Source organism: Chrysochloris asiatica, unplaced genomic scaffold (genome assembly GCF_000296735.1).
Source record: "Chrysochloris asiatica unplaced genomic scaffold, ChrAsi1.0 scaffold00079, whole genome shotgun sequence".
Lineage (NCBI taxonomy): Eukaryota > Metazoa > Chordata > Mammalia > Afrosoricida > Chrysochloridae > Chrysochloris > Chrysochloris asiatica.
The window spans coordinates 12943999-12957724 of record NW_006408597.1 but is presented as its reverse complement, the minus strand read 5'-3'; the positions used below and the strand labels follow the sequence as shown (position 1 = coordinate 12957724).

General features: G+C 43.8%; 1 protein-coding gene across 2 annotated transcripts in view; it reads right to left on the bottom strand.

Moving 5' to 3' along the window:
- Positions 1–8076: 8076 nt before the first annotated feature.
- SMOC1 (SPARC related modular calcium binding 1) overlaps positions 8077–13726 on the bottom strand; it is a 314710-nt gene continuing 309060 nt past the window's right edge. The window contains exon 12 of one of the 2 annotated variants that reach the window (XM_006865589.1): positions 8077–8463. In XM_006865589.1, coding sequence (XP_006865651.1) covers positions 8447–8463 — 17 coding nt within the window. In that variant the 3' untranslated portion in view covers positions 8077–8446. The remainder of the gene's footprint in view (positions 8464–13726) is intronic. The other variant, XM_006865590.1, reaches the window with a different exon arrangement.

Genomic DNA, 13726 nt, shown 5'->3' with positions numbered 1-13726 from the left:
GTGCAGTTGTTGGGTTGAATGCTCTGTACACATCTATGAGGTCCAGTTGGCTGATTGTGTTGTTTAGTTCTTCTGTGTCTTTGTCAAGTTTCTTTTTGGTTGTTCTATCGTGTTTTTTTTTAAGCTTTATTGTGAATTATGTGATAGTTTACATGGGAGGACATTAGTTTTAAATTCATCCTATCGTATATTGTTTGATTGCCATGGCTACAGTTCCCTCCATGCATCACCAATCAATGAAAGGGTACATCCTATAAGCCTTCTCTCTCCCCCCACCCCCCTTGATCAGCACACAAGCCCTCTCCCTCCCTGGGTTCTGCTCCATTTCTCCACATTATCATCTCTGCCTCCATCTCGGGGATCACTGCTTCTCTGGGTAGGGTCCTGCTCTCTGCTCTTCTCCCTTCATGGTTCTAGGTACCTCTGCTCCTAGCCTGCAAAGTTAATCACTCCCCTCCTTGCCACATAATGTCTACTTTTCCATTTACAACCTTCACAATCAGTCCTGGTAACAATTATTCACCCTTGTATCACAAGAGACCTATCCACATTTCCTTTCATCTGTTCCACCTAGACAGATTGGATACTACTCACTGGAGATTCTACCTTCCTCCACGCCCTCTGGATCTAGGTTCCCGCTTCAAAGCTTTTAAGCCAGTCACTTCTTGCCTTTGTAAATCCCTCCTCCCCCCCTTTTGGATAGCCAATGTCCAAGTTGCCCATCCCTGACCACTCTGTGAATGGAGGGGGTGGGAGTGATTCATGCTGTATAGGTTTGTTCCCTCTTTTGAGTTGCTGGATCTATAGGTGTAAGTCAAGTTCATCAAATTGTATCAGATTACTCTTTTTTTCCTCTTCTTTCTTCTTCTAGTTGCACTCTAGTTATCCAGTCATTGAAGCCAGGTCAAGTGGGTATTATCTGCAAGTGTGGGTGCTCTTGTGGATATGCCCTCTCTTCTTATCCACTGGACACTTCCCTCTGCACTCCAGTCCTCCATGGCTATGTCACTGACTCTGGGCCCAAGAGTCCCCAGATCTTGCCACACTGTTGGTCAACCAGGTCTCCACCTCAGTTCACAAGAGTCAATTGAATGTTGTAGGGCTTAGCTCGCAGCCTCATAGCTGTTTTTCCCTAAATTCCCATTGTCAGTGGTGAACGTGATCACCAATCAGAGCGTGTGTTCCCATTGAGTCTTGGTCTTGGAAGGGACTTTACTCTGAGGGGACTCGACCCCTTGTCTTGATGTCTCCTGGGTGGACACCTTGCTTGTTCTTGTAGTAATCAGTTGGTCTGCCTCTATTGTTTTATATTTTTCCTGTCAGTCTTTCCTTCAAGAGGTATCTTCTGCTCTTCTAGGCATTCCAGGCTGGTCTGCCCGTCCTCTCTGGGGGAAATTTCCCACCTCTGAAGATTCTGGATGCTGTTCAGGATTCCACCTATAGTCTTATGTAATGCAGAGGTTTCGGAGGTAGCCTCCTTCACTGGGCATGTTTTATCCCCATTTCAGGTATTCCAAACAGTTATAGGCAAAAGATGGCCTTACAAGCTTTCTGTGGTGATATTTCTGGCTTTTCCTTTCTTGCCCCTTCCAGGGTCTATTTTATAATGTAATGCAAGGAAAAACTAAGATTTAGAAGACATCCAAGCATCTTAACATTATTTCCTCCCTTATCCCTATTCCAACCATGTCTCAATTCATGTACCCCAGAGTCCTGTTGGTCCAAAATTGTGCATACATCATTATTTACCTCTGTCCCACTTATCCCATGCAAACCTGTTGATATGGTCATCTGCTTTTGCTTCTTGGACATGTGTAGTGTTTATCTGTGGCCTTAATACTTAACTGAGTATGTGTTTTGGTAACTTTTATGCTTTCTGATTGCTTCCAGGAAGATGTGATCAGGATGTGGACTTCCGTTTTCACTCTTCTTATTGCTTAACTCAGAGTAATTTTCACAAATGTTGTCTATTTCCCTGGTATATGGCAGTTGGTATTGGTTCTTGCCTGGGTTTTGGTGTTTTGTAGTGTGTGATTGTAGTTTGGCTATATGGCAGCTGTTTCTGACTCTTCTTGTGTAATATATGGAGAGAAAGAGCCCTCCAAATGTAGAAGGGGTAAAATAAAACAGCACCAGTGGAAAAAAAGAGAGAGAGAAAACACACACACACACACACACACACACACACACACAAAAACCCAGCAACAACAAAAACTAGACTGAATACTGCAGTCTATAATCACAGAAAAGGGAGAGGAGGGAGAGAAGAAAAAAAATAATCTGTAGCCTAATATGAGTATGACTTTAAATGTCCTCTCTTCAGCTTCTTGCTTTCAAAGCTGACTGAGAGTTTTCAAGATGTCAGTGTGGGTTGTTTCGCTATACCTCAGGCATTACTTTAATTTTTGGTCTGTTTTGTTTTTCTTTCCCTCTTTACAACCCTGCCCTGCCCTTTCCTATATTAAAAAACAAACAACAAAAAACAAAAACATTCAGGGTCTGCTCTTGGTCTGAGTATCTGTGTGCATGCGTGGCAGAAGAACCCACCAGTGGTAAGGGTAGGGGATGTCCACTCACTCAGACTCCCCCTCTAGTCATCAGAATGGAGGTGTGAGAACAGTGGGTGTGCCAATGACCAGACACCAAAAAAAAAAAAAAGAAAATCAGAACAAAGCAAAACTGACAAAGTGTATTGCCTACCTTTGCTCCAAGGTTCCCGTGACATTTTTCCATGGTGTTTCTGCTCCCCTGCTTGGTCTTGTCATTTGGTCTCACCCAAGATGTCGGCTCCAGGCCTCCAAGCCCAGCCGAATCAAAAGTACACGATTTCTTACTTCAGCTTCAAGTTCCAGTAGCTATAAACCTTGGAACTTTTAAAATATTCCTAGCTCTGTGGTTCCGAGTTTTGGAATTCTGCCCTGGATCCATTTTGCCTGGTATTCTGTGGCATGGCTTACAGCGAACCTCACTGCACCTCCACCCTAGCCACCATAAATGTATGATGTTCTTGATGTCTTCTCACAACTCTTCTGGTATTTGATCTTTAGTGTCTAATGCAGCAAATCTGTTCTTCAGATGATCTCTAAATTCACATATCCCATTTGAACAATTGGTAGAATTGTTCAATTTCATCATCACTGGCTTTAGTGGTCATTGCATAAATTTGAATAGCAGCGGTATTAACTGGTCTTCCTTGTAGATGTATGGATATTATCTAATCACAGACAGCATTATACTTCAAGATAGATCTTGAAATGTTCTTTTGATGATGTGATGCTGTTCCTCTTCAATTTGTCATTCGTGGCATAGTAAACTATGTAATTGTCAGATTCAAAATGGCCAATATCAGTCCATTTCCACTCACAATTGCCTAGGATATTGATTGTTATACATTCCATGCCATTTTGACAAGTTCCGATTTTCCTAAATTCGTACTTTGTACATTCCATGTTATGATTGTTAGTGGATGTTTACAGATGTTTCTTTTCATTTTTAGTTGTGTCACAGAAGCAAATGAAGGTCCAAAAAGCTTTACTCCATTAATGCCATCATGGTCAACTCTAGTTTGAAGTGGCAATTCTTCCCCAGTCATATTTTGAGTGTCTTCCAATCTGAGGATCTCATCTTCTGGCACTATATCAGATAATATTCTGCTATTCATCGTGTTTAAATATTCAGTATTCTGCATCTGACAGTATTCCACTGCTACTCATAAGATTTTCAGTGGCTAAACATACAAAAGTCATTCTTTTGTCCTAATATGTCTGAGTCTGGAAGCTCAGCTGAAACCTGTCAACCTTGGGTGTACCTTGCTGGTATTTAAAATACCAGTGACATAGCTTCCAGCATCACAGCAACACGCAAGTCACCCCAGTAAGACAAACTGTCAGACTAGTGGTGGGAGAAAGGACTAGCCTGCAGCAAAGTGTAAGCTGAGATCTGCACCTTCACACATCAAGCTGGGCTCTCAGTGAAATCCTCCAGGGGCAACTGTCTTCCCTATTTCTCAAATTCCTAAAACCTGTGATGTTGTTGCTAGCTGCTGAGTTAGTTTCAATCCTTGGTGCCTCCGCATTCAAAAAAGCAAAATGTTGTCCAGTCCTGTGACATCATCAGGATCATTGGTCTGTTCAAGACCATTGTTACAACCACTGTGTATTATGAGCACACCAGCATTCTAGTTAGCAGTAAATCACTAAGCCTTTCTCTCTAGTCTCTCTCAGGCTCGAAGTTCCTTTGGAATCTGTCCACCATGGGTAATCCTGTTTGTGTTTAACATATCAATGCCATAGCTTCCAGAATCATAACAACATGCAAGCCACCACAGCACAACAAACTGAATAGACAGGTGGTTGGAAGTCTGTGACAGGCCTCGACAAATTAGTGACTTTTAATAAGAGCTTAAACTGCTCAGGGAAAAAATGGACTTGCCACTAAATGCAACCACCTGGGGTCTGAGCTGGATAGGATGCAGAAACTGCTATTCTAAAGAAGATGGTCCAGGGAGTGAACAGAGCTTTGGACCTACAGTCAGAAAACCCGAGGGTGACTCCAGGCTTGGACTTTCTAGGTTGGGTGAGTCTGCCTTGGCACTTATGAAATGGGACACTATTTTGCAGGTGGTGATGAGTATGAAATAAGCCAGGCCTGTAGATGCACAGGAGACAATGCCTGGGACTTGGTAAGTGTACAGCGAATGAACTGGGCTCAGAGGCTGAAGACAGCCTGGGTGAGGTGGGACAGACCCCTGTGGTCAAATTCCAGGGCTTATCTCCCTTTCCCAGGAACGTTTAGATAGAGAATGGGTTGCAGGAGAATTTCCAAGATAAATTATCTTCTGTTGACCTAAAAATGGCAGATGGGCAGAGTGTGGCAAAAGGCATCTGAGGGGGTTCTCAAGTAGGCGACTGAGTGAGGTCATTCCCTGGGGTGTCTGTGTGCCAGGGGAGAGAACAAACATAAATGATGCCAGGAGCACTGGAGAAAATCGAGAACCCCACCCATACAAATCTCTACCCTTCAGTTCTTCAGCTCTGCAAGCATGATCATCAGCCTCAACCTGAGTATGTTCCCCACACAACTGAGCCACAGGCTGCACTGGAGGGTCTGCTCCTTGCCCATAGTTACAGCCTACCCTAGGGTTTTGTAATCTAGGTTATGACCAGTGTGCCCCACCAGTCAGTAGTCATGGAATGGGCTCCCCACAAAATGATACTAGCAATATTCTTTATATTCCAGTGATGTGAAATTATGGGGGAGGGGTCCCCAAAAGACACCTGTAAACTTTGAGGTAACAGGGGGATATACAGAGAGTGCATACACTGTGGGAGAGTACCTCAGGGATAAGGGCCTTCATGGCAAAGCACAATGCCACTTTGTGGCCACTTCTGGATTCCCTTCTAGGTAAGTCATTGACAGCAACTCAGACTTCCTAGAATCAGAGTGGAAGACATTAAGGCTAGAGAAAATGACCAAACCTTCTGGGAAATGAAGCCCTACAAACAGAAAAAGTCACTGAAGAAAAGAGGCAATAACCACTCAGGTTTACCCATTTTTATTTTTCATAAAACAAGCTACAAATGGCTTTCCCTCCCTCTCTCACAAAGGAAAACATACAACAGCCTACACACAGATAAATGTGAGAGGGAAGATGCCAGGGGAAGATTCCGAACTTCTGCAAGGAGTCTCCAGGCTAGAAGATGGGGTTGGGTCGCCTTCAGGCTAAGCTTTCTGGTTCAGTGAACAGGTGAGGGTGCCTTTCTACCTTACTTACCAGAATACTGGATGGAGTTACCAGTTAGCTCTGAGAATCTTCAAGGACTTTCACCAAACAGCCAGAACTTTCTATATGTAACTGGATGTCCCATTAGGTCCCATACTAAGAAGATGATGCTCTGCCCCATTGGGGAACTTGACTGAGCAGTGCTTACAGTGCCCAAACCTTCCAGATCATGAATAGAATAAACAATCATCGAAGTTCGATGCCCATATAGGAACAGTGGGAGGAGATATGAGATAATGCCAGATTCTGAAAGATATCTTATGAGGATATCATTCCTGGGCTGCCAAATTTATCTTGCTGTCTATGACTGCTGTTGGAAGAGGCACTTACAGTGCTTGTTGCTTTCTTTCTGAAAAGTGTTTGAAGGAGCACTGTCATTTGGATAGAGGAAGCTGTGCATCTGACCAAAAAGCTGGGAAGCCCACCCTGGTCCCACATAAAGTATCTATGGAAAGCTATGCTTAGATTCCCCCATAGCCACGTTATTATCCCTGCACTTCTTGGGGAGGCAGAAGTAGGGAGACTCAAGATCAATTTTACTTCTGGAATTTGCCTATAACTTGGACACCCATGAGAAAATTTGAGGGAGCAGCAATATTGGGTTTAAAAAATTAAAACTGTTGCATTGCCGACCTAACTCTTCTCTCAAGCTCTTAATGATCATTGAGAGTGACAGTGGGGGATAAGAGTAAGTTAGTGGTGTTTTCCTTGCATTATATTATAAAATAGACACTGGAGGGGGAGAGAAAGGAAAAGCGAAAAGCATCACCATAGAAAGCTTGTAAGTCCGTCTTCTGCCTATAACTGATTGGAATACCTAAAATGGGGCTACAACGTGCCCAGTGAAGGAGGCTTCCTGCGGAGCCTCTGCAATACATAAGACTATAGGTGGAATATGGAAGCAGTAGCTCGAAAGAGGGAACAAGCCCTTACAGCAAGAATCATTCCCACCCCCTCCACACACAGAGTAGACAGGGATGGGCAACTTGGACATTGGCTACCCAAAATGGGGGGCGGGGGGCTACAAAGGCAAGAAGTTACTGGATTACAAGCTTTCAAGAGGGAACCTAGATCCAGAGGGCCTGGAAGAAGGTAGAATCTCAAGTGAGTAGTATTCAATCTGACTAGGCGGGGCTGATGCAATGAAATGTAGACGGGTCTCTTGTGATACAATAGTGAATAATTGTTATCAGGACTGATTGTGAGGGTTGGAAATGTAAAGGTAGACATTTTATAGCAAGGAGGGGAGTGATTAACTTTTCAGTCTAGGAGCGGAGGTCCCTAGGACCATCAAGGGAGAAGAACAGAGACCGGACCCTACCCAGAGAAGCAGTGATGACTGAAATGGAGCCAGAGATGATGACATGGAGCAATGGAGTAGCTGGAGACTTTAGATCCAGAGAGGGAGAGTGACTGTGTGCTGAAGACCTGGGGGGCATGGGGGACGGATTGCATGGAGGGGATTGTAACCATGGCAATGAGATGATATACGATAGAATGAATGTAAAACTAATGTTCTCCCATGTAAACTATCACATAATTCACACAAAAAATTTAAGAAAAAAAAACAAAGAGGAAGTTAGTGGTAAAACCCAGTGTGACCCAAGTCTTGATAGAGCTGTCTCAAGACTCATTTGTGGACTTGCAGGGAGGTGAGAAATTCTCTCAGATCATCTGCTGTCCTTGTTAGCACTGTACACACCAGAACACGCTTTATGTCCTCTTACCCTCTATCCCACCCCTGGGTACAAATATTAAACATTTACTAAATTAAAGGTCCTACTGTGTGTCTTTTTCATCTTTGCCTCTCCTTTCATGCCTAATATGGTGCTTTATATAGAGAAAGTAAACATGGATGAAAATTTTTAAATTGGTCTTGTATAAATCTTAAGGATAATTTGTTCTATGGGTCACTGAGATACTGCTGTTCTGTGTTAATTACAGACTATCTGGGTTCTGGAGAGCAGGAGCACATGGGGTATGGGAGAAGAGTTAACTGATATGATCTGGAACCCCCTCCCTCCGGAGACAAGTCTACTCCTTAGCCCAACCTTCCTTTGAGAAGGCCAAAGACCTAGTGACCTGCCAGCTAAAAGTGTGTTAGTGAAAGAGCCAATGGAGTCTGCAGTATAACTGCAGGATTCACATCTACATGCATACCAGGGTCAACCTCTAATAAGAATACAGGTGAACTGGGTATAGAGTCCTGGGTTCTAAAAAACTGGACCATGTTTCCAGAACTCCCACCACCCACAGCGGGGAGAGGAATGGAAATGAACAAATAGCAATGCCAATGCCTGTACAAAAGAACTATACAATTTACATATATATTTATATACAGCATATAAATCTCTTTCTTCTCAATCCCAACCATGCCCCAATCCCAATAAACTAAAGTAGTCAGTAGCAGATCCAAAATTTTAAAATAAGAAAACAGTCTTTCTTCCCTTTACTTTTCCCACTGTGGTATTATATAATGGTGTTTAAAAATGAAACCAAAAATAAAACACGCAAATGAGAGTTATTAAAAGTGCAAACATTATAGGCATCACTTATGTTACATGAGATGTGGCTGGGTCATGGGCAAACTCGAAAGTTAGGTTTCTGATCATCCATTCTATCTCCCCTGGACTCTCCACTTGCCCTTTGGTTTTCTTCTGCCTCTTAGACAAGGCGTCCTACTGAGGTGGGGAGAGAGGTTGCAGAAAGAAAGGGGATACAGGTAAGAAGTTGGAACTCCATTTATGAGAATCAAGCTACATACATCAGTTTACCCACAAGAGCAGCTTTTCCCATCTGCTGTTAGATAAGGGCTAGGCTGAGGGATGAGTAGCTTAAACTTATGAATAAACACCTGTCTTTTGTCACTGTGAGGTATCACACTGGAAACTGAAATAAGTTTGGCTTTGCCCAGGAAGCACAAGGCTGAGGGCAGTGCACTCTTCATATTAACCATACAGCACAAGATGCCAGTCTTCCAAATGGGCAGAAATGGTAGGGTCTTGTTTACAGGTGGAGACAGTCGGATCCTCTTAGCACTAACCCAATCTTGCTCCTGCATCATTAGCAAAGAATGAAAATGGCAGTCCAAGTAATGTGGCCAGTCCCTGCACCCCAGGCACCCTCCCACCCCTGTTGCACTAACAAAGTTGCATTAGGGTCTCTATGGAGGAAGGTGGGAGCCTAAGAAAGAAGGCAACTTACTGAAGGTATTTGAGCCTGCTCGTTTTCCCTGAGGCAAGCTGCCAAGGCTACCACCTGCAACAAAGAGGAACAAATATCATTTGGGTGGCTGTGACCTGAAGAACTCACAGGGCTTTTTCTGTCTCTGTGTTCCTACCTCTCTGGCCCCCAAATTGAAAATTGGACTTGAGAAAGCATCAGAAGCCTGTGGCCATGCTTCCTATTTTGTGGGTCCAATTGGGAGAGCCCATCGCTAGCCAATGCCTTTAAACCAAGTTCACTTTCCATAAAGCCAGATCCCTGCTGAGATTCCCTTTTGGATCTTCAGTTTTTAGCTAAGAAGGACTTTGATGCTGAATGGACATTTACATAACCTTCTTGGATTCTTGTTTCCCAAGTCACAGACAGTCAGAGTTGGAAGGAATCTAGGCAGTCAGCTGGTCCAGAAACAGGTTCAGAGTGGCAGAGTGACTTGCTGCTGACACCACCCCTCCTCAGAATGCTGAGCTGTTCTGTAGACTGGCTGTGCCACCTCTGACAGCACCTGGCTGTCCAGGAGGAGGAATAGGGTGTGGGGTGGTAAGGACTGGGTCAGCTCCATGGGACACTCAAAGTCTGTGGTTATGTGTGCACCCCTTAACCTCTCTGGCCCATCTATAGAAAGGGAATTAGGACTATGATTGTGCTGATTCTGCTCCCTCACAGGAGTGTTGTAAGGATCTACTGAGCTCATGGAGTTGGATAAAAGGCTCTGAGGTATAGAAAGGGCTGTGCAGGGATGGGAGGAACCCACAACTCATAGTCCAAAGTCATGACAGATTTCTTTAGACCTGATAAAGAGAGAGGCAGAGCACAGTTAAGTGACAGGTGGAGGCAGGGGTGGTGGTGGTGGTGGTGGTGGTGGTGGTGGTGGTGGTTTAAGTTGTTGTTAGCTGCATTGAGTCAGGCCCTGCCTCCTGGTCAGGTGTCATCCCCAGAATCAATTTTGGATCAGACTGTTAGATATTGCTATATCCAGGTCTACACATGAGGACATGAACTTGGAAAGAGTGGCAGATCCAAAGCTAGGCAGCTGGACAGTTGCTGGGTCAGGTTGCCTGGTTGCTCCCACTTTTTGCCTGCTCTCTCTGAGACTTTGGAAATAAAATGAACAGCTAGTAGCCACCAGGTGTAATTTTAAAAGGCTTACTGTGCTAATCCTTTTACCTGCATCCTATTTTGTCATGCTTATAGCAACTGTATATGAGTTATAAAATGATCCCATTTTATGATAATGAAACGGAGGCTTGGAGGTGTTAAGTAATTTGCCCAGATGGAATAACTACTATGGAGTAAAGCCAATTCAGTCCTAGGCTATCCGTCTCCAGAGTCCCCTCTTCACCACCTGGGAGTGCAGGGTAAGGAAGAGCTACCCACTGGGGCAGATGACATCCTGGAACAATTTTAAGGAAGAGTCAGCATTTCTCAAATACATGGAACCTGGGACTCATTTACTGTGCCACCAGTTAAGAAAGAGGCTCTTGCTTCATTTAAAAGAAGCTCCAGGCCAGAGAATGTCTAGTCCCTTTGTGCCAGCAGAGAATTCATCAGCTCCCCAGCAAGGAATCCAGTGGTACAAGTAGCTGTGTTCATGCATCATTTTCAAAAATTCAATGTCTCATACCCAAAGCTGTACTCATCCTCAAGCTGTGCCTCCACCCCACCCAGTGAACAAGCCCCTCTTGGCCCAACAGAAGGCACCACGTTATACCAGATGACCAACACATGGCTCCATTCTCTGGGCTGTTACATCTACTCAAATGCATTTCCCCAGAGTGAGAGCAAGGGAAGCTGCCAGTAATGTCTTCCAGCTCATGGATGTGTTTCTCCATTTCTTCTGTTCATTTCATATATGCCAGGTACTATGCTAAACTCTTCCCATGCATTACCTTGGTAAATCTTCACAATCAATCTATGAGGTAACTACCATTATCTGCATTTTGCAGATGAGAAAACTGAGGATCAGAGAGTTTAGGTATCTTGCCATAAATTACAAAGCTAGTAAAGTGGCTGAGCTGGTATAAAAATACAAGTCCATATGACTTCAGGGCTTCTGCACCTAGGGGAAGCTAGATTGTAGGCTTCCCAATCCTTCATCTCTGCTGTGCCTCACAATAGTAGCTCATTCCACTGTATACTCCTACCTACAGATGCTAGTGACTCCCTCTTCCCTTCATCCTCTACTCCTGCTCACACCATTCCCAGGTTGTAACTGCTGCTAGTGACTCACCACAGGTCTTGGTCTCCCTTGGCCTTACTCAAGCAAGCATGACTGACCTGCTCACACAGAGAATGATCTTCAAATACTCTGGAGTTTTTTCAAATGGAAGAGCTAGCAATCTGGCTCCAAGTACCACCTCATGTGTGATCTTGCTACTCCTCTTTAGCCTAGCCTAGTCTCTTCAACTGCAAGATGGACTTGAGCATCTAAGGAGTCTTCTAGCACTAAGATTCTAGTGGCTTAAAGCACTGTGTTCTATGGTGTGTGCAGAAATGGACTGAAGAGACAAACTCTATTCAACTTCCTCCACAGACCTTAAATCTGTACAGACTTATCTTGATGTGCCACTCCCCCTCACTCATCCACACACAAACACATGCACAGATATATGCATACAGGTGCACTTAGACATGTGCACACACATGCACATACACATGCTTATAGAGACAATCACAGACATGGACACATAGGTACACGTGCAGACATGCACGCAAACATGCAAGAAATACATGTACATACACAGATACCGTAATACACACATCCTACTTATACTTTTCATTCAGTGGTCAACACTGGTCCCAAAGCTCTCTGGTTCTCTCAGTCTCATCTTTGAGGGGAAGTGTTTAGAAGGGTAGGTTGAAGGCATTGGGACAAGAAAAAATGACAATTGCACTGTGAAGCACCAAGTGTCCTCTCTGGACAAATATGTCATGGTTAACTTGGAATTAAAATCTGTCTCCAGCTGAGTTGAGCTGAGGAGGAACATCTGGATGAGCAGTACTCCCTAAATACCACATTCCAGTTCATAGTTTTCCCTAGTACCTCCTTCAGATCCTGTACCTAGCAAGGCTTCAGAGGAAGGCTAGGATGTTTCCCTGGGCTCTGTAGACCTCAGGCCACCACCCTTCACCTTCCTTTGGCCTCTGTGTGCTGTGCAGACCAGGACTCCCACCATGGGAAAGGGCAGTGAGATCAGTTAGTGAAGCTGTCTGTGATCCCATACCCACACAGCCAAGAAGTGTTCTGGGAAGGGTTGGGGTCTTAACTAATGCCAAATGGCTTTTCCCAGTGCTGCCTCTCTGTTTGTGCTCTGCTAAATGAACACAGAATCCAAGTATGTCAAAGCATGATGTCACCACCAGGGACAATCCCTTCACTCATTCATCTGATAAGGATTTAATGAGCTTTTGCTAGTTAGCATGTACTGTGCTAGACATTAGGAATTGAAGAGACAAGACATAGTCCATGACTTCCAATAGGAATCAGAAAAGTAAGCTGCAATAGAGTGGTAAATGCTATTGACAGGAATAATGGTAACACTGAAGAAGTCTTTAACATTTGCTTAACATTTGCTTTCTTAACTTGCTTAACATTTATTATAATGCTCCATGTGATCAACACAACCTCCCTATGAGATAAGTACTATTGTTATTCCCATTTTACACATGAAGAGACTGAAGCATAGAATGGTTGAGTAATCTGTATCTGGTGAAAGAACTGGTCAGTGGGATAGCAAGGACTTGAACTAGGGCATTGCACAGTGTCCAGGAGACTTGAACTGTGGGATTTATAAATTGCTCATTTGTCAGAAGAATGGCCAGGTCCATAGGTCTATTTATTATATAAATTATCTAAGCTTCAAATCTTTCTCCATAAAAGTTCATTAACTTAAAAGCTCATGCATACTTATCTGACAGGGAGGCCAGAGTGATGAAATAAGTCACCATGAGTCACAGGCCAGTTAAAAGCATATCAAGGCCAGAGACCAGTTATGGAGGGAGGGCAGTCTTAAGGCTGGGTACCTGTGGTAACCCATTTACCTTCCATGCTACTCTTTGGATTTACACTGACAACCCAAGTTGAGAAAGGAGGAAAAGCCTTTGTCTCATCAGGCTAAACTCACTCCCAAGACAATACCAGCCTCTTCTAAAGTTTCCATTTCAAATAAGCTGGTTTCACCCAAATATGTACCTTCAGCCCAAACTTCTCACTGGCACCACAGACCCACTCAACATGTCTAAACTGTATTCTTTGTACTTCCACATCCTTCTACACCTACTCTGCTCTTACTTCTATGTTGCCTAGCTCAGTGAATGGAGCCAACCTTCAGCTGCCCAAACCAATCCTCAGTCCCCATGTTCACTCAGTCACCAAGTCCTGCAGTCATGCTTTCCATGTGTCTCTTGAATCAACCCACTTCTCTTCATCCCTCTCTGCTTTTTTCAAAACATCTTACCCAAATTGTGCCAGAGCCTTCTATTGTTCATTCTGCTTTGTTCATCTCCAATCCACTTTCACACTGTCATCACAATAATTTCAACAAGACTAATCCTGAAAGCCAAGAGGGCTTGAAACATTTACTTATGAAGATCAAAGAGCACAGCCTTCGGTATGGATTACATCGCAATGTCAAGAAAACAAAAATCCTCACCACTGGACCAATAAACAACATTCTTATCAATGGAGAAAAGATTGAAGTTGTCAAGGACTTCATTCTTCTT